The sequence below is a fragment of the Lutjanus erythropterus genome, chromosome 14 (assembly GCF_056507025.1).
Source record: "Lutjanus erythropterus isolate fLutEry1 chromosome 14, fLutEry1.hap2, whole genome shotgun sequence".
NCBI classification, from domain to species: Eukaryota; Metazoa; Chordata; class Actinopteri; order Lutjaniformes; family Lutjanidae; genus Lutjanus; species Lutjanus erythropterus.
The window spans coordinates 29,790,984-29,812,366 of record NC_139330.1 but is presented as its reverse complement, the minus strand read 5'-3'; the positions used below and the strand labels follow the sequence as shown (position 1 = coordinate 29,812,366).

General features: G+C 38.9%; 1 protein-coding gene across 1 annotated transcript; it reads right to left on the bottom strand.

Annotated features, from left to right (window-relative positions):
• Nucleotides 1-2,398: 2,398 nt before the first annotated feature.
• Nucleotides 2,399-21,101, bottom strand: LOC146315722 (gap junction alpha-5 protein-like). The gene is made up of 7 exons (XM_084735491.1): nucleotides 20,666-21,101; nucleotides 14,514-14,658; nucleotides 11,287-11,451; nucleotides 10,037-10,330; nucleotides 7,750-7,815; nucleotides 7,510-7,658; nucleotides 2,399-2,943 (listed from the first exon to the last, which is right to left on the bottom strand). Exons 2-7 carry the CDS (start codon nucleotides 14,580-14,582, stop codon nucleotides 2,457-2,459), a joined length of 1,230 nt encoding a protein of 409 aa, XP_084591617.1. The 5' UTR covers nucleotides 14,583-14,658; nucleotides 20,666-21,101; the 3' UTR covers nucleotides 2,399-2,456.
• Between the last annotated feature and the right edge of the window lie 282 nt (nucleotides 21,102-21,383).

The following is a 21,383-nucleotide window of genomic DNA, read 5'->3' as shown; positions in this document are numbered from 1 at the left end:
AACACTGATGTACAGCACTGATTGAATAAAGTAGCAGTTTAATATAAAAGATACAGTTCATTAACACTATCAATGAACACAGCACTGACCCCTTTCAAAATATGGGTCTGATAACAGTTTAATGGCAAGCAAAATGCTATTGACTGTCTTCTTCTACCTTTAATTTTTGGTATTTCCATGAGGGCCTTGCAGGCCACATGAAGCCCTTCAGTGGGCTGCATTTTGCCCTGGTCTGCTCTAGTATAAAAGTGGATGGCACTTGGCTCAAAACAGCAAAATATACATTTGCAAAACTCAACAGCAATGTCTCTTTCCAAAAATCATGACCCAGTTTCTCCACAGACCTTCTTGTGAGCAGTTTCATGTAGTAACTACTTTTTTCCTGTTGTAGAAATAAAGTAGTTCCTAGATAGATGGATGATGAGTATAACAGGTAAGAGGAAAAATATAAAACCATAATACAATAATAAAAGTGCAGTAGAACTCACCAGCTGTCATCCAGACTAAGATGTAACAAAAAGAAGTTTAGTGTATACATGAGAAATTAAAACAAAGCTTTCAAAAAATGAAAAAATGGTAAAAAACCATGCTGGTGTGAAAATGCAATCAGCCTTTGTGCTTCATATTTATGTCCACTGACTAAAACAGGTGCCCCTGTAGTTAAAACTCAAACAAGCCCAAAACAGGTTAGAGTGTACAGTTAAAAACATGATAAAGCTTCTCTGCGATGCAAAGGGATAATAACAGTAAGTGTTACAGTATTGCACCTGTGAAGTTCCTGTTTCTTCAGTGAAGAATTCAGCACAGTCTGACAATAGTCACTTTCAGCCAGTAAACAAATCAGTTATATTAGGCTCAATCCAAAGGTAAAACTGTAAAATCCCAGTGTTACAACTTCCACAGATTCGAGGCTCAGTCTTCAGTGTCCTGGGTGGATTCAAGGGCTGTAAATCAGTCAGATCTGAGGAGTGTCTGTGGTACAAACAGAATATGAACAGTTACGTTTATCCCATCAGGTTCCCTAAAAAGCCCCCAGAAGAAGAAACTTTTGTCATAAATCATCCTTTGAAGAGAAATTTGCGTTAAGTTGCAGCAACAGTCCTTCAGGGTGATCAGCAACCACTGTCCCCAGCTGTCAGTTAACAGATCATAGTGCAGCCAGTCCAGGTTTACCATCAGACTGAGTGGAACATCCAACCGTAGCACTGAAAGGTTGAGTGCATTGTGATTGAGCACAGTTTTCATCTTTACCTCAGGCTTGTAGATCAGACTGCAGCAACAAATGGATGGAAGATTTCTGTTCCTCCAAGGTTCAAAACGCTGCAAACTGGATGGTTTAATAAAATCACTATACTAGCTGTTTTAAAGGATTGACTCCACAAAGATGATAATATTCATGTGAATGCACATTGACTCTTTATGTACTGTTGTGTATTTTGATATGAAAACACACTTTATCTGCAATCTGAACACCTCATTTATTGTCAGTCAAGAATTTAGTGCAGTCTTCCATCTGAGAGCAAAAGAAGCGGAAGTCATTGACCGAAATGCAATATTGGAACTGACTGGCTAGTATGTAATGATTTAGCTTTTTATTAGCTTTTTAAAAATGTATCAACATTCATCATTCATCATCATCATCATCATCGTCATCTCAGTTTTGCTAATCAGACTGTAACCAATAATGGTGCACAGAAGAGAAGTGTTGGCCTAGATATTTGTTATCTACATAGCCGCTGGCTACACCATTCCAGGTCCCAAAATATTAGCAGTTTTTTAATTGTGGTCAGATGATAGCCGATAGGTTCCAAGATTGCACTTAAAGCAATAGTTCACGAAAAAATGAATTTCACTCAATATCAACTCATCCCTATGAGGATGGGTGAAGATCTCCAGTTCACAAAACACTCCCAGAGCTTCAGCAGAAAACAGTGTTGAAAATTCATTTTTGGGTGAACTATCACTTTAATAAAAAACAGAAACAGATAACAAAAACAGAGTTTAAAAAAAATAATTCCTCTGGAGAGTTTCCGCTGTCGTGTCAGTTGTATTGATGTACTGAGTGCTTTCTTTAACAATTTAGTTTAATGATTGGAGAGGCTGCCTTTAGTAAGTAACGTAGGAACGTTTCCATGTGCACAGTAATGTCACAGCATTAAATTTATTAAATACACCTTTGTGCCTTGCACCTTTCTTTGCACCCAGACTATACGCCATTTAAGTAGCGAAGTGGAGTTGGACACACCCTAATTGTGCTTGCATGCTGCACTTTAGATCATGCACTATAGATTGTCTAAAGAGGACCCTTAGTGTTCATGCTAAATAGGTCAGCTTTGATTCCTCCAGTTGTCTTAGGTGCTAGGCCATGTGCATTATATGAATGTGTTCAGAGAATCAAATATGTCTTGTTTATTTAGAAGGTGTGCAAGTGAATCCGCCTGTTTTCTACTTTCTTTCTAAACAGAGAGGTCGTCTGCTCTCGTTCGACTGCTTGTTCCGCTGGTTTTGCTGAATCGTCGTTTGTCTTTCTGACAGAGCCCTTCATTTGGGCATAGCAACAGCCCATCTGGGCCATCGGTTTGGATCTGAGGGCAGCTGATCTCCCTCTTCCCAGGGCTGTAGCAGTTAGTGTCGGTCCTCAAGTATCCGCCATCTTGGATCTGACTGTTACTAGTCTCCTGCCATCTGGTTGAGTAGCAGCTCATCTGGAGGAGGTTTGCCTCCCCCACGGCGGTGGCCATTTTGTGTTTCTCTGTGACCATGTTCTCCGAGTTTTGTTGGTTAGCCAGCCGGTGGTTGGAAAAAGGGAGGGGCAGGAAATGCGAGGAGCCAATCACACACTGGTTGAAGTCAGGAGGTGGGGTTGACGGTGGTGGAGGAGACAGAGAGAGCTGCCGTGCCAGTGAGGCATTGGCAGGAGGAGCATCCTTGAAGAAAAACCGCCTGCAACAGATTTTTAGCCAGTTAACACATGTGATACAATCTCACCATGAAGAATTAGATTAGTATACATATTATTTGACTGTACTATGACCTCCACTCAGAGGTTGTGACACAATGGCATGACTGATACTGGTATGACTTATAAACTACTTAATGTAGGCTACTTGAAGTTGGCTAATCATTCCCAGAGGGAGTGGGCTGCCACATTTCAGGCCTCCAGGGTTTTTCTCATACAGTTTGTGCTTTATGTTTCATTCCAAGAAGTGAAAGTTGAATCACCGGTGACTCAAAATAACTGCAGGACTGTTGATGTGGGAAATTTACTTCAAATGCTGGTTTTCTCACATCCAATTCTAACAGACTAAATAAATAAATAGATTTCTATCCACATATACCACACTGCATACACACACATTTCTATTTTTCAATCCATATGAATTAGAGTCCACATGGCATTTTTTTCTGAGCACCTGTATCTTTTTTCAATTGTTCTCAATTAGGAGAGAGTGTCTGAATCTCTGAACTTGTCACTGTCATATTCTTCACGCAACCAATCATATATTAAATGGGTACTTGTCACCCTGGTAACCACATAAATGAAAGAGTTTGCCTTTCTAGTATTTTTTTCTGATATGTACTGCAAAGCCAAGACTCAACTCCTGTCTGTGCAGGAAAGCAGAGACAAAGAGGTTTCTGTGAGTTCAGCTCTCAGTACTTTTGTAGCTTCTAACTGAATCTCTGGTTTGAAATTTAGTTTCTCTCCTGCATCACTGCTTGTACTTATGTGTATCTGCTTTATTTTACTGTTCACATTTGCTTCCAGCTGGATAGGAATTGTTAAGTTACTGATGAAAACACAACTTCCTGGTTTTGCTGCTTCATAATAAAAGCTTTTAGATGCCAAACTATCACTAGACTTTGATTGTAAAGAATTTATGGTAAATGAAATATAGTTAACCAGTGTTTTACAGTTTCTCCACTCAAAAGAAGCACCAATCAAGCCAGACCTTGAAGCGGGTAGCTCAGATGCAAATTCCTGCCATGCTGAGCTGATGAACTGAGTCAAACCAAGCAAGTACATGGTTGATATATCTATATCAAAAATTCATTACTCCCAAATAATGGTATCCACCCCCGAAATTAATCAGCCTCTTATATGAATACCTTTCACCATTGATGAATAACCCAAAGCCACAATATCACAACATAACAAGTTGCAAGCGACGAACAAACAAGTCAGAATTGCCTCTTCATGAAAATGCCCTCATGCAATGGTGCAGATTTGGGTAGGGAAAGTAAGGACATGTCCTTACCACGAGCCAGGGATTATGGAATTATCCCTTGCAATCATTTTGGTCAAAAAATTAAAATATAACCCCTCAGTGTCTGATCAGTGTTAGTTAATGAGAATCATTCCATTGCCTACCTATTTATAGTCTTTACTGACATTTTTTTCAATATATTAATTTAAGCAACTAGCAATAAATCTATCTATCTATCAACCTTCAGGCCTCCTCTGGCAACAGCACAGTTTCTCTGTCTCCCCTTGAAATGTGCACTGGAGGCTGATAGCTTTTTACCATGCTTATGGGGACACACTGTGTCTCTAGCACTCTAAACCTTTGTGACAACGGGCAAGGACATGTTTATTTTCCCCACCAGTCGTGGAATGAAATATCTGCCCTTGTCTGCAGGCTAGGATTACATGAGCAGCATTTCATCTTTTAGCCTGTTAAAATGATCCAACAATTTTGTTCATTAAGTTGAGAGACCCACAATACGTGTTACCAGTGCAAATATGGTTAGAACTGATGCAGCTGATACTGAGACAACCTGAAGTCCACTCCCTTGTATGGTTCATACTGCAAAACTTCTGCGTCCTCCATGAATGCAACTAACTGTATGTTTTCATTCGCCTGGTAAATGGCCCATGTCTTTCCAACCCTGAGTGCCACATGCTTTCTGTTGGTCTCCAGACCAGAATCCAAGACGACCCTGATAACATCGTCAGATTTATTTTCTCAGTTTTTACAAAGCTCCACCACTACCACAAAAATTATACAACTGTTTTCCCAAGAAAAGTCCCTCTCATAAGTAAACTGACATTTATGGCATGTTCATTAAGATAAGAAAAGATGTACTTTATTGATCCCACAGTGGGGAAATTCACACATTACAGCAGCTCAAACAGTATGGGTACAAAAGATCAAGTAAAAAAATGCACTAAAAATATAAAGAATAAAAATATAAAAATATAGATTCTATATTTGAGAATAAACTATACACACAGGCTATATACACTATATATAACTCACACCTACACAAGGGATAATTGCACAGGGACACAGAGTAACTTTCAAGATTTATTTCATCCTTTTTAGAGGCAGCTTAGGTTTTCATTTATTAGGGACAGTTCTCTACAAAATCAGAAATGCATATTTTTACATTATTTTCTTAATACAAACTAGTATAAACAATATACAGACAAGATAAAAACAAGTAATCTCTGTAATTAAATCCTCAATATAATTGATCTTCATGTCCTCAAGATCCAGGGTGGGTGGGAGGGGAGGGATTTGGAAGTGGGTGGGGAAGTGGGTTTTTATTTTTGTTTGTTTTGTTTTTTGTTGTTCTTTCTTTTCTTGCAGTTGCTTGTCAGTTTCGTACTGATTAATTTGTGGACATTTGTGATTATATTATTTTACTTCAGTGGTGAGCTATCATCTTGTAACCCCACCCTAAATAATTACATTTAAATACCGATAAAGACAGGAAGTCACATGGATTGCGTGGCCCTAAACAACAGAAGCATCCAGCTCTGAATAAATCTGTTAAGTTTAAATATTTAGATAAAGTCTTTTGAATCTGTAATTATTCTGTAAACCTGTAATTATTTGTCCCCTAATAGACTTGTGATGCTCTGCTCCCTTCCCATACCACCCTGTTCTTCAATCTTTCTCTCACTATTACTAACTGATCAGTACAACCGGTAGGGACAACTGAGTGAGATTAAAGTTTTCATTCTATATAGTGCATTACAACAAAATGTTTTAAATACATAAAAATGTTTAAATTAATAAATCTGGACATATCACCTTGTTTATTGTTTCCATATTAAAATTTATACCGTTAAATGAGCCCAAGATGCTTGGTTACACTACCATTACACTATTCTGTGCATCATAAACAAAGCTTACAAAAAAAAACTCTGCTGGTTGCATCTGGCAGTTGTGGTGGCATTGATGTTGATGCTTTACTGTATGTTCCTCGGCAGAGATTTTCACTCTCATGAGTTCTAACATACCTTCACCTGAAACCGCACCTTAGCTTGATTGGTTGGTTGGCTTTTGTTCGGTACAAAAGAAGTTCTTCATTGGGTAGCTTCATTGGTTTGGAGTATGGCAGCCTACTGTGTGTTGTTTGTTTTTTACTAACCAATGTTTGTGCTTGAATTTCTCCAGACCTAGCCCTTATTCTCTGGGGCATTTCACAATGTACAGAGTGCATTTTGATATCACCTGCGGTGATGTTGGCTATAGTCAGTTTGATTACAGAAGACCCATTGTGCTCATTCCCAGCTCGATATTCCCATTCTGGTGTTCCACTAGAGTAGCTTTGCATGATTCACAGATCAAAAACATCCTTTTTTTTATCTTATACTGGCCCTTTATGTAGTTCCTCTATTCACACTCTGTCTGAAACAAGCTGTTTTAGCTCCTGCCCCCTCCTCCCTGAAAGCCTTTCTTCCTTTCTTCTGATTGGCCAGCTTCTCAGAAGCCAGCTAAGGGGCGTGACCCCTGTGCATTTTTTTCCCCCCAGGATGGTGAAGACTCATTGTCTTCATTGGATTGGGTTAGTTTGGCATGAGGATAGTGATTGGTTAGGGTTAAGGTAAGACCATCAGGGTAAGTCAGTCAGGCAGAGTAAGACAGGTCATGTGTTTGGTATTCTGGGAAAAAAATATTACAACAAGTCAAGGAAGTCAGTTTGTTATAAAATTGTTGAGGCATACAACTATGAAGGTAGGTATTATTAGAAAGACTAAAGACAGAGGTTGAGTAAGTGATGTCATGACTTTTTGGGCAATTTTTGCCCCCAAGGTTTCTGATTAACAGACAGAATTATACATTATTAGGGGCTACTTTAGCTGCTAGCTGGCTAGTTAGCTCAGAGATTGGTCTGGATGTACAGAAGTACAGCACCCTGAGTGCTTCTGGGCACCATCTAAGTATGGAAAATAGTTGATATGACAAACCAAATGTTCTTAATTTACCGTTTTTGAGACCACATATGAGACAAGGATTAGGTTGGAAAAATGATAGAGGCAGCCAGAGCAGAGTGTTTAGATAATTTTACTCGCAGGGATTAGTTCTGCATATGTTTCTCATTATTTGACACTTGGGCCATGTTTAATATGAACATCCAACATTTTAACATTATAAATATGTCAGAAAATGAGGAAAAGCATAATAGGTCCTATTCAGAACATGCAAAACCACCATTATGCGCTTATAAATTCAAGTTTCTCTCGCAAATATGTTCAAGAATAACACACAGATTTCCTACCTGCAGCAGTGTTTCCATGCCAGGTGATGCAGTTCGAGCACACTGAGGCCCAGAGAGACAGCAGACACAGCCAACATGAACACTATGAAGACATTTTTCTCTGTTGGTCTGGAGACATAACAGTTCACTGGATGTGGACACGGCCAGGCCTGAATGAGAGAGACAGAACGTGACTGAAGGCCTGAATACTGTGATTTATTTGTAGAATGAGTACAAACTGATTCAGATTTCTGGTTTTACCTTGCAGACAAACAGAGGATTGAGGAAGATTCCATACAGGAAGTACTGGAGACACAGAAACACCACCTGTGTGGAGGTGCAATCACAGAAAAAAAATAAATATATGCTATATTCAAAAACATGTTATAAAAATGTGTAAATAATAATAAAAAAAAATAATAATGTATTTATATGATGTTTCACTGTGAATTATTGCACAAAAAAGTGTTTTTTTTTGGCTTATGTGCCAGGTGAGCAACTCTCATTGTACTGAATGGGCAACAACTTTGCATTCACTATCTGGTTCCGTGGAATATTTTCCATCATTATATTTTTAGTGTTCGTTTATGTCTAAAGACGGTGGCTCAACACACTAACAGCAGGCTGACCAAAGTTAACAGCTAACCTATAGTAGCAAAAAAATAGTATATCCAGTCAAATGTATGTTTTCTGGAGTCTTCCCTAATCACTAATGTAATACGCAGTAAGTAGCCGTTAGCTCCGGTCGGCATGTTGTCGTGTCTAACCTGCCGAAAACAGGCCCAGCAGATCCAAAAGTAATGCAAAACTGCAGATTGGTTGTTGGTCAGTTGTTCACCTTTAGTAAAATCACAGCATCGGTAAAGTTAGATGATGCTCACTGGCTGCTGTGACTGTTGACTCAACTGACAGTTCAAGAGGTTTGGTTTAAGAGGCAGATGAATGTCATTTACAAACACACAAACACACATACAGAGACATAAACCTTTAAAAGAGCATTAAAACTAAAAGTGAATGAAAGAGCGTTATCAAGCAACAACAGTCAAGCAACAACCAGCCTCAAGGGATTTGTAAGGGTCATGGTGTGACGAATCAGGGAATGACACCTCATGACTGATAAGCCCCTATCAGGAAGGCCAGAGTTTTAATGCTGAAATGAGGTCAGCAGTGTTTCCAAACAACGTGCCTGGAAATAAGCTGTTGTGGGAGTGTGCCCTGTGAGCGGTGATGCTCTTTGGCATGTGGCGTCGGTCTGTGAGGAAGCTCTGTGCTCTCCTCCTGCAGCGTTGTGTGTACAGCACACCCGTGGAGGGGAGGTCAGAGCTGCTGAATGTCTCTGCAGTTTTTAATGAAGAGATTTCCTGTCAGCCTCGGTGGTGTTTTCAAACCACACAGTGATGCTGCTGCTGAGGATGCTCTCAGTGAGTTCTGTGTAGGCCTGTGTGAGGGGCTAACAGCTGAGCTGGAAAGCTGAAGGAAAGCTGGACTTGCTTGGGTTCTTGAAGATGTTTCGCCTCTTATCTCAAGGACCATCCCACAAGCCATATACAATGCAGTCCTAAAATCACTCCCCAGGCAGATTAATACCTTTCTACACTCGTGTGATGCTCACAACTCACATGATGGCAGGGTAAGTCAATGACTCACAAATGACACCCACTCACACCTCTACTCAGGTGACCCTGACGGTTCACTTGATGGAGTAGTGGGTCTATGAGTCACATACCTCTCAAAGTGTCAAAGACCCCATGAGGTTAAACTCCCCACTAGTCTGTTAGAGGTGAAGAAGCCTCTTGTGGCCCTTTTCATACACAGAGCTGGTCTGATACACCACCCGCTTGAGGGTGCGTCTTTTAACTGAAGATGAGCTCAAGGAGGCTCGAGCTAAGCAGCTGTTAAACGGTGGACAAACCTTTCATACACATCTCTGGGATAAACACTGTTTCCTTAAATTCTTCACAATAAAAGTCCCCCGTTGTTTCCATATTTAAATGCAGATCGAGCATTCATATATTAGTTTTTGGATTGGAGAACCAGCTTTTCATGGCACTACATGACAACTGGCATAAGTGCCACTGGCCTGAAGTCATTCATTGCGGATGTATTTGTTTTTTTAGGAACCAGTACTATGACAGAAGACTCGAGGGACCGTGGGACTGCTTCCCCTGTGAGAGATAAGTTAAAAATGCTGTGCTTAGATGTCTCTGCTCAGTTTGTCTAAGCTGGCATAGAAACTGATGAGGTTGTCCGGTTGGGTGGCGCCTCAGGTCTTGGTCCTGTTCCTGTTTCTTCTGTAGTTAGTGACAGATTGGATTTCTTGCGACATGCTATATGTGTTGTTACATTTTTGCAGCTCAATCAGCCCCCTTTTCAACAGCTAGTTGTCTGGTGTTTGGTGTTGGTGTACCAGAGCTACTTCACTGAAAGCAGCTTCTGTAGCTGGAAGCAGGTTCTGACACTGAATCATAGGGTTAATGCCACAAAAACCAAAACAATTTGCTGAAAGAGGCTTAAAAGAGCTAAGAATAGCAGTAATAGTAGTATGTACCTCCATGATGCTTCGTATCAGTATACTCAGTACGTAGGTCTGTAGCAGAGCTCCCCTCAGACGGACTCGACCCGCTGATAGACCTTTTTCCTTTCCGTCATCCTTCTCTCCTCTCCTCCCCTGTTTCTCTTCTTGTCCTCCTCTGCCTTCACCTCCTCCTGGGTCCTCCTCTCTCCCTCCCCCCTCCCCTTCCTCTTCTTCCCTGCTCCTGTTCTTCTCCTCTCTGCGGACAGTGTGCATGGCATGGCCCATGTAGATCAGACTGGGAGTCGACACAAACACGATCTGGAGCACCTGGTGGAAATTTAGATTTAAAAACAGTTAAATTAAAGGTTAGTGACACTTAAAATTGAACGACTAAACCAATAATTTTGCATGGTGTAGGGATGTGACTACAAATTTAAACTACTTTACATATCTGCTAACCATTTCTAAAAACACACCATAAATATTTAGATTTGTATACTTACTGCACTAAGATTCAGCTATCACATTTGTTTTGTTTTATGTAAGGTAACAAAAATCAGAGGTCCTATTCAAATTTTAGATCATTTTAGAATACATAGATACCATAACAAACAATTTAATGCAGTTCATAGGATATAAAATATTTGGTTTATTTTATTTGAACAAATATAGTAGCATACAACATAATGTAATATGTATAACCATACAATATTTCCTGCAGGTGTCAATGGATTTTGGTCTTCTTACATTCTCTCCAACCTTGACACTGCCCCTGTTTTGGGGTATGCAACTGCAGTGGTTGCGTCTGCTGCTATTTGTTATTTCTGTCATTTTTGTGTATTTTTTATTGTGCAAAAAATTAAACAAAAAAACTTGGAAACATTGCAACTTGTAATTAGTAAGGGTACTTTTTGTGTCAGTATGTCACTGAATTGTTGTGTTAGAGCTCTCAAATATTGACAAAAAGTGTTCCAGTTGTCCCTGGTCTCCTCTACTTTATGTTCCTCAAATTCTTCAGTATTCTATTGATTAGAATAATTTAGCTGAATAAGCTAATTTAGGTAAATTAGTGGAACTTGCATGCAAAGTTTTCTTGAAAGTGACAGTAATAGTTGCTAAGCAATCATGATAAATTTCTGACCTCACAAAAAAGTAACAATATATCCTCTGTGATGTCTATGCTTATGACCAAAATGGGTAAAAATGATCACATCTTCTTTTGTGCAATTTATATCAAATATATTCCCCATATTTCTCAGGTGATTTAAGGATGTGTATATTACCCAGTATCGTATATGTGCTATAGGGAAGGCTCGATCATAACAGACGTTCTCACAGCCCGGCTGTGCAGTGTCACAGTCAAAATCTTCCTGTTCGTCTCCCCACGATGACTCAGCGGCCGTCCCGAGCACCAGGATACGGAAGATAAACAGGATGGTCAGCCACACCTGTGGAGCCAAAACAAGATGTATCAGACCCTCAAAAACAATAACATGAAACTATAGAAATTTCTATATGGAAATAATGACATCATGAGGAGTTTTGTAAAACAGCATCTGTTACAAATTTGAAAAGTCCATAAAATGTGTGTAGATGTGCAGGAAAACTGTCTACTTGTTTGAGTGATTGTTTATTGCACAAGGGTTTTAATTTATTCATGTCTCACTGATTTCATATTTTAATTTTTTTGTCTCACCTGCAGATGTTGCTCTTGTATTTTGTTTCAATAGTTGGGGATTATAACTTTGAAATCAATGGCTTATTATTATATTTTTAATGGTCTTAAAAATCTAATAATACATGAGGACAAATAATTTAAGGGACAATTACTTCTTGAATCTACCCTTGTAAAAATATGAATTTAAGATAACATGAATGGAACTTTAGTCTAGAAGGGGGTTCTTGGACCTATGCCAATCACACTTTTGATAATAGTATTTTTGTACACAGTCTTGTAGTAGTAGTTGTAGTTGCTGATGTTGTAGTCCACACAAATGTTCAAAACTGTCAAAATAACATAAAAACTTTATCTACCCTTTATGCAAACACTCATCTCTAGTAAGAGATGGCAATATTTTAAAAAAAAAGTATTTAAAATACATATTAAATTACTTTTAGGTGTTTTGTAATTCGCTGTAAGCTTACCAAATGACTTTAAAAGCCTCCCGCCTTCAAAGCATCCTGATTGGTCAATTAAAATCTATGATGTGGGAAATTATCGGCCTATCTTTTCAGTGTCGGGTGAGCCCCAGGAAGAGTGCTGAGCCTTAAAGCCGGTTCGACATAGTGGCCAGACCGTGTAATGACAACATCATGTGATCCAGTGTGGCCCAAAAAGACTTTTTTGCATAGACCTACATTGTGAAAGAAGTGGCTGTAAAACCATGTATGAATATTTTTTTAGCATCACAACCTCCGTGAAATGACCCATTCCACCATCAACATTTGTTCCATTTAGTCCGATAACATTTGGAAAGCCTAGAAGAGCCATGTGATTAAATCTTTTTATCCCCATACCGCCATTCAAGATAGTGGCAGGCTAACATGGAAGTTAACTGGTCAGCCAGCGGCAGTCTGCAGCTTCAGCCAATAGTGAATGCGCAGTACATATTCATCTGGGTACTTAACAGTGAGAAGTGGCTTTTTTGGACTCAGGCACAGTGGTGGAAAGAGTACTGAAAAATAATACTCAAGTCCAAGTACTGTTATATTACTAAAATATTGCTCAGTTACAAGTAAAAGTAGTGGTGTTAGACCAATACTTAAGTGAAAGTAGTAAGTTTTAACTCTTGGTGTTTAATGCATTTCAATAGCAGTTATTCTTTTTGCCCAAATTTTCACTTTAACTTTGTTCCAATCATCACTTCTCCAAACTAGGGTTGTAAATTTTGTGCATTTTCCTTAACAAGTAGTTAAAAAAGATAACAATCAATTACTCATTTATAATTTAAAAAATACATTATGTATACGTTATTTTTTTTCTCATTTTCATTTTTTTTCCTGTTTCGTTTTTTTTTTTTTTTTTTTTTCTCATTTAAAGTTTAAGTTAATGGCTACCAGACAAAATGAGATGCCATCTCTAGACTATTGATTAAATACCCAGGTTTTTAATTGATCAAGTACTCAACGGCAATTAATCAATTAGTGATTAATCATTAACATCCTTACTCCAAACTTGTGCTGCTGCAGTATTTAGTTCTTCATCAACGTGTCATTGTTTTCCTTGGCCTGTTTGTGATCAGATCACCTTACTGGATACACAAAAGATGAAAGGTCTGGATGTTAATTCAACTTGGGCTCAGAACTAAATTGATGATTTCAAAAGTAGCTAAGTAGATTCCATAGTATAATGCATACTTAAGTAGGAGTAAAAGTACAGAGCTGAAAATCTACACATAAAAGTACAGGTATCCAGGTACAGAAACTTGAGTATTTTTAACTTCCACCACTGCTCGGGTGCCACCGAGCAACTTTCATAGGAATAAACTGAGTCCCACTGCCACCATAAAGTGTTGGAGATGTAGCTCCATCATTGTATCCAGTTTTTATTATACATAAATGATGTTGGGGTTAAAGTCAGACCTTTATTGAGACTATTAAATGCCTAAAATGTAATAATATTAGCTTGTATAGAATACTTTTTTCATATTTTCAAATTATAAATTACTTATATTTTACTTAAAGGGGACCATTATGCTCATTTACAGATCTATATTTTATACCATGGTTCCACTAGAGTGCCTTGGCATGATTCACAGTTCAAAAATATCCTCTGTTCACGCTCTGTCTGAAACCAGCCCTTTTGGCTCCCGTCTTTTTAAGGCCCCCCATCCCTAAAGGCACAGCAGAGCCGAGTGTTGGCTGCCAGCACTGCAGATTATTGCACTAAACACAACTTCATTCACTGATCCTAGAGAAAGTGGATTTTATTTCATGGAGGAAATATTTTCTGGTCTTCCCTGTGATGTCCTCCGGCACAGCTTTATAACTTTAGTCACCGATTTTGGTGGAACTAGATTAGATTTTATGGGGAGAATATTTTATGGTTTTCTCTCTGATGTCCCCCAGCTGCTCTGCCTCAACTTTCCATGAGTTTCATGATGGACAAAATTTTACTTATTATTAGTGCTTAGCTACTTTAGTGGCTAACTGCTAGTTAACAAGCATCAGATACAGCTGCCAAAGAGTCCCTTGTCCCAAGAGCTGCTAACTAATGGTCGGTATGTGACAAATTGGGATGAGAACAGGTTGTTTCTTCAAAGATTGCACAATATACACAAACAGACTATACAGACTGAAACTTTCTGCTTATTATTCGAGGAAACCATAGGTCTGGATGCACAAAATAAACAGGATGATTTGGAAATGTATTAATGTTTTATTTTGAGTGTGTTTATGTCTGTTTACGTTTTTCAAGCATGTGAAAAGGAAGTCGGACTGGTGCCAAGCTGGCTGGCATGCAATGTGTGCAGTGTGTGTGTGTGTGTTTGAGTATGTGTTTGTGTCATACCTTGCCAACAGAGGTAGAATGCTCCTGTACTTCCTCCAGGAAGTTTCCCAGTAGGCTCCAGTCTGCCATGACGGATTATAGACTCGGCACAGAGTTGTCAAGTCGCTCAGTGGTTATCGCTCAGCTCTGCAGGTACAGGAATCACCTGAGGAGCAGAGAACACACACGTTTCATGTCTGCAGCAGCAGAGTTAAGTGTCATTCTTTGCGTTTAGGCTTTTCATAATCTCATTCATGGTTTATTTTAACAAAAGACAAAGTGGCATGTATGAGGTGGTAATGACCATGAATGTTTGTGATTTGTCCAAGTCTTGGCCCTAAAATCTTGTTCAGGGCCTCCAAAATCCGAGGACAGGCCCTGTCACGAATCATTAAATATTCAATAGGGGATGGAAATGCACAAACAATAAAATAAAATAAATATGCATTAAATTTGGACAAAACAGTTTGCACTGATGTTACTGTAACCTGACTGGTATGTGATTGTGGTTAGTAAGTGTGTGTATGTGCATTATCTTGACCCGGTGAGCCTCTCTCCACCCCAGCCCTGACCCCATTAATAAAAATGTCTGTGCCCATGTCTTAGTTTAGCTTCACTGTCGGTTCCCACACTCCCCTCCGTCTGTCTCTGGGGAAGGAAAACTAGAAATCTACTGTAAACACACAGTCTGTCCCATCCCGCTCTGTCACTGTGGACATGTTATGGGTACAACTGTTTTTTTCTAAAACATGAACAAGACTAGAAGTCCAGCAATATGAAAGTTTTGATCAGAAAATAAATGACTCTTTTTAGATTATTGGAACCAAGAGTTAAATAGGCTAATGCTCAGTAAATGGTAATCTGAGTAATCTGATAGTGATCTAAATCACTGTGCAGCATCTATCCTTAACGGCAAAATAGTCAGCTATGTAATATTGACACATACTGGCCAATTAGCTGTCTTATTATCTCAAGTGCACACTTTTGTGAGCCACAATGGATTGTTTTGTAACTTCACAAGCAAGAGACTCTGGGTGTTTTCACACTAGGTATAACGCTATAATGCTTTGTACTGTTCCCGAGTAGATTTGCCCAACCTCTCCACTCCCCGCTGGGCAGTTTTAACATTAGTAACATTGTTCTGTATCTGAATAGGTTTGCATCATTATCATAACATTTGTTGCTATGGTGTAGATAAATGTGCCAATCACAAGATCCTAATCGCAGTCAACTTTTTTGTTTTGGCACAGTTAAATTACATGGAAAATGCGGAACGTACTCGAGCCTGGGGCACGGATCAATGAGTGTCCAAGTATGGTACGCAGTGTTCACACAAATCAAACTAAGTGGACTCTGGGGTCGAGTGGACTTGGATTTAGAACCGGGTACCTTCCACCTTCACCTCAGCAGCAAAAGCGCAGAGGGTGAGGGTATTAACATTAGCCATTCTGCGGACATAGCTACAGGTAAGTGCAAATTAGAGAGGACCTGAAATTACTCGCTGCAATGTAAATTATGTAGTAGGGGTCCATGGCCTGAAAAATGTTGGAAGACTCCTATATTTACCGAATTTGTTTGACTAAAAGTTTAATTGTATTGAGATAAGATGCAGGGTATGTCTTGTAGCTGCATTGCATTCTGTTATCTATTATATATCTATTATATATTGTGTGCTACTGAATCAACCAGAGATGTTATAGCCTAAGGGGTAGAATGACATGGTCCCAACATTGTCCCACACAAATATACTTTGTCCCACATTTGGTTTGTTGGGATCTGGTCACTTTATCGACAGTTAGCAGTGATTTGTGTAGCCTAGTTTAATAACAAGTAAATACAGGCTGGCCTTTTAACATTTATTAACATCTTCATGAGAAGTCTAAATGGTACCGCTGTTGTTGAAAAAGCATTTTTATTCTAAGTGTAATAACACTTAGTTATGTCTTTATAACAACTCCAAAGTGTATCACACTAGTTTAGATCGAGGGAAATATTCATGACACAATTATAATGGTCTAATGATGGTCAGTGTCAAAACCAACCACCTATGACAGTTTAATGTAATGTTAAAACAAAAAGCTAAAACGTTTCTTTAAGTTTAATGTCAAATTGTCATAACAAAGACACCTCAAACAATGTCAGCTTGACATTAAAAGTGACAATGGACTGAATGACGCTTAATAACAACAGTCGCAAACGTTCATAAAGACGCCTTCATGTCCATGATAGGTGTCATGACATAGCTAGCTGCACAGCTAACTAAGCTAACTAGCAGGAGCTATTAGCAGTTAGCCTACTTGAACAACAAGTAAATCTAGCTCAGGAAACTCTGTAAATCGCATTGGTTCTGTATTCTAGTGTCAGACTGTGCTTATAACATTTAATGATAACTTTCTGACAAGTCTAATTGGTACTACTATAGTTGAGGTCAACAGAATTATTCATGACACCATTATAAAAGCATTTGACAGTGTAATAAGACTTAATTACCTCTTTACGACAAAATATATCACTGTAGTTGAGATCAAGGAAAGCTTAATACTTTAAGTTTGATAATTAGGCATGCTATGGCATGTTTAAGACAGTTTAGCTTGTCAAACAAAGACATCTCAAACAATGTCAACAACTGACCAAATGACACTTAATGACAGCAGTCATAAACATTCATAAGGACTACCTCATGTTCACGACAGTTGTGTTGTCATGATTATGAAGGTGTCATGTCAGTCTTATGCACACTCGACCTGGAAAAGTTTTTAAAGTAGGTGTAATCCCTGTTTATGTTTTAGACAGGTAATTATAATTATTTAATATCTTCAATCTGATTAACCTTTATCAAAACAGGAAGTCTGTTGAGATACGTTATCTCTTTGGGAAGAGATGGCAGTGTAAATGTTTTTAGTGGAGGGAGCAAGTATAATGACACACTGTATATTTCTATAGATTATAGATATCTTTTCCATTTGCATGTCACTTATTAATAGCTTTAATTTGTACTTGTACTTGTGCTGTACTTACTACAGCATTTAGTGTTTAAAGTCTGTTTCAGAAGAGACATTGTCCAGAAATTGTCTTCCTGCGGGGAAAAGACTAAACTACATCTTGAGAGAATTGATGAGATTAAAATCAGATGTGAGATTTTTTTTTTGATAAGTCTCTTATTAATGTCCCTTAAATTCCCCTCCCTTCCTGTTTTTTTCTGAAACCCGAAGACTTTGAACAAACCGTGTGTGTATTTATGTCTTTCACAAGTGCTCTCAGCATCATTAATAACAATATTACTTCCTTGTATAGACTTTCGCCTGACCTTTGCGTGCATGTGTATGTGTGTGTGCCCATTATCCAGCACCCAGCATTGTTCTGCATCCTGTCTTGATAACGGGCACGCACACACACACACGCACACACACACACACACAGAGACACACACACACACACACACACACAGACAGAAAGGACCTCTGTCTCTTTCCTCTGCTGGATTATAATAATAGATGATGAACCGCTGATATCACTCAGACCTGAGGATGTTTTTATTCCGATAATTAATGTTATATATAACCTATAAATAAAGTTTCTATTCTTATTTAGAACTGCTGAACAGCACAGTTGAAGGTATTAATAGGTCAAAATGATAAAAATATGATCCATGAATCAAAACCATGGGTGTTTCTTTATAGAAGCCAAACATTATAATTTGATAATGGGATTTTTTTTTGTTTGAAGCTATGGAAACTGAAAGTGATGATTCATTTTAGAGAATAATTTGAACAGTTTGAAGATGATTAGACATCATTTGCCAAAGCTGAGCTTTGTTAAACTTATTGGATCTTGTGAGAATCTGTCTACCTGCCTTTCACAGTCCTGAGGAAAAAATATTTTTAAAAACATGAGATATTAGATGTGTGCTTTCTTTATGACAGTGGCTTCCTCTTAACCAAAGATGCCTGTCTAACCTGGGATGGTTCTCTGTCTTGGAGTACAAAACCATTTTTTGCAGTTAAAACTGAGTTTTATTGGAAGGTTTGCTGTTTCCCGTGGTTGAAAAAGCCTTCAGATCCCTTACTTAAAGTGACAGTTCACTACAAAAAATCGAAAAGCCCCTCCCCCCTGGCCTGCAGTACTAGCTATCCATCTACAGTCTTTTTTTTTTTTATGTGAGTTACAGAGTTTTGGAGATACTTGCCGTTCATCAATGAATAAAAACAAGATGAAAATGTTAAAGAGGGGCGAGCAGAATCCAATATGACTCTGGGAGGGTTCTGACTCTGCCCAATCTCACTCCCAACTTGTTAGATACAGGAAAAATGTCACCACCCCTCAACAACTCACAGTCGTGCACAGATGTGCCGCTGAATGCTACAGGCTTTTCAACTGACTTCCACGTAAACCCACTGGCTGTAAAAAATGGCTGAAACAAACACCTGACCTTTCACCCAAGAGACCAGGATTCATTCTCCGTGTGAAACCAAAACGTTATCAAAAATTGTAAGGAGAATAACGTGTCACGACTTTTGTGTCACGAGTCACTTCAGTGACATGTGACGAAAGCCTCGTGACTTTTGCAGTCATTGTGAAACATCAGACCAAACATGGTCTTATCCTAAACTCAACCAAGCCGCAAAGCATTAATTATGTATTTAAAGGCTGTTTCACTGTTTTAATCATGTGTTAAAAACAGCTTTCTGACCACGTGAGATACAGCAGCCTAAAGGTACCTTCTGTGTCAGTATCAGACGCAGTCAGATGGTGACAGGGTTGTGACATTTCATTGGTCTATGATGAGCTGGGATGAGAACACGTTGCTCCTCCAGAATTACCCATAGCTCGGCAGCTGACTGCAGCTGTGGCTCTGTCCCTTCGCTCCATTCCAGTCCTCCAGACCTTTCGCAGAATATTTTCAACTTGTGCCTTCAACATGCGCTCAATACAGTGTCACCAGCAACATTGTATTAAGCTAAATTTACTTTGTGGGCAGCTTAACAACAACAACTAGCACTACCTACATTTTACTGATGAAGTAAAGTGTAGTGTCGTGTCTGTTGGTAAAATCATGGTTTGTAGTTTTGGAACTATTCACATGGCCATTGTGCAGAGTGGGTCTATAATACATAACATACTAACATGTGACACAATAAATATAACCACAGATTAGCATTTCACCTCATCTGTATTAGACAAATATGTAAAAACTACATTATACATTGTTGACTACATCAACACTATAACAGGTTGAGACAACTCAAAACTTACTGAAATAGATTTTAGTTTTGAGACCAACTCAAACTCTTAAGTTTTGCTGACCAATAATCTTTCATGGAGATAATTTAACTCTCTTCTTTAGATAAATATGAATATTTGAGTTTTAGAAAAAAAAAAGGTATTTCAAAAATTGTTCACAGTCAGCCGTGAACTGTATTTGTCATTATTTGGCTGCCTGAATATTACATTTTTTAAGTTGAAAATATTGACTTTTTCAAAACTTAAAGGAACAGTTCACCCCAAAATTTCAGTGAGTGAGTTTTGGACATGTTTGCCTGTAGAGATGTTTGTCTTCTCTCCCATTTAATGGGACAAAATGGCACTCGGCTTGTGGTGCTCATGTTGGAACTACTTTTTTTCTGCGGTAGAACCTACCAGAAATACCTCTGAATCTGCCAGAACTACTCCCCCCCCCCCTTCTAGAAAGAATCAACAACAAGGTCTGTGCATTATGTTGGTTTCTGGAAAGAGACACTGGTTTTGATTTTTCTTTTTGTACTTTCAGCATAACACAGCAGAGTGCAATTAGGTCCCATTAAATTAAAGAGAAGACAGCCGATATCTCCAAAACTCTGCAACTGACACCACAAAAATCTAAATGAATACATAGCTCTACAGGCCAGAGAAAAATATCTATTTCTGATTTTGGGGTGAGCAGCCCCTCAACTCAAAAATTTAATGCAGGAAGTTACCTTGATATTGTGATTTTTTTGCTTTTACAGTTAATGTAGATTCAGTCACTAAAACTTTATATTTGATCAACTAAAACTCTGACTAAAACAATTCTGATGACTAAAACATGACTAAAGCTAAATGGTATTTTAGTGGAAAGACTACGGCTTAATCAAATTTAAAACAGAGGTAGTAAAACTGTTTAAGAAGCCACCTGATGGATGCATTTCCACACCTACCTGATTTAGGATGCAGAGGCAGGAAATTGCAGTCCTGAGAAATTCTTGATGGAGCCGATCAGGTGGCCACTCTCCACTTCCTCAGCAGCTATTGTTGAGGTGCCTTTGAGCGCGGCACGTCTCCGCCTTCCACCGATCCTCAGCAGCCAGCAGCAGCAGCAGATGTCCAGATGACTTCTAGTTATTTAAAGTGTGTTACTGTTTTCCTCAGTTTCCTTTTCCTTATGTTTGCGTGTCGTTGTCCGACTTAAGTTTTGTGAATCTGTACCTGAGACAGCTTCGGGACCTCAGATGGCCACACAGCCAGACAGGCAGATAAACAAATCTACAAAGGAATGCTGATGTGCGTTAAGCAGTTGAGTAGTCAGTGAGACAGTCGGTCCAGCAGCTGATGGATGAGAACAGCTTGAGTCCAGTGGTCTGAACTGAACGTGTGTGAGACTGAAGTTTGTACCAGCCTCCTTCTCTCCCACCCACCCACCCTTCCTCCATCGTCCACATCTACCGCAGAGGAAGTGGGCCTGGGGCCTCGCTGCCTGCTATTCAACTCTTGTATGTGCATGTGTGTGTTTGTGGTGTCTGGCATCTAAAGGAAGTCAGATATTGTATTAGGACACAATAGCTGCAGCTCCCAGTCCCACATCCATTCTTATCTATATGTATGTCTTTGTCTCTGTTTTGTCACTTTCTTGGTGTGGCTGAGAACAAAGTTAACTTT

Coding starts and splice junctions, on each gene's coding strand:
- LOC146315722 (XM_084735491.1), bottom strand. CDS start 14,582: ATGGCAGACTGGAGCCTACTGGGAAACTTCCTGGAGGAAGTACAGGAG. Junction 10,331..11,286: donor TAGCACATATACGATACTGG/GTAATATACACA, acceptor AATTTCCACCAG/GTGCTCCAGATCGTGTTTGT. Junction 7,816..10,036: donor TGATACGAAGCATCATGGAG/GTACATACTACT, acceptor ACCTCCACACAG/GTGGTGTTTCTGTGTCTCCA.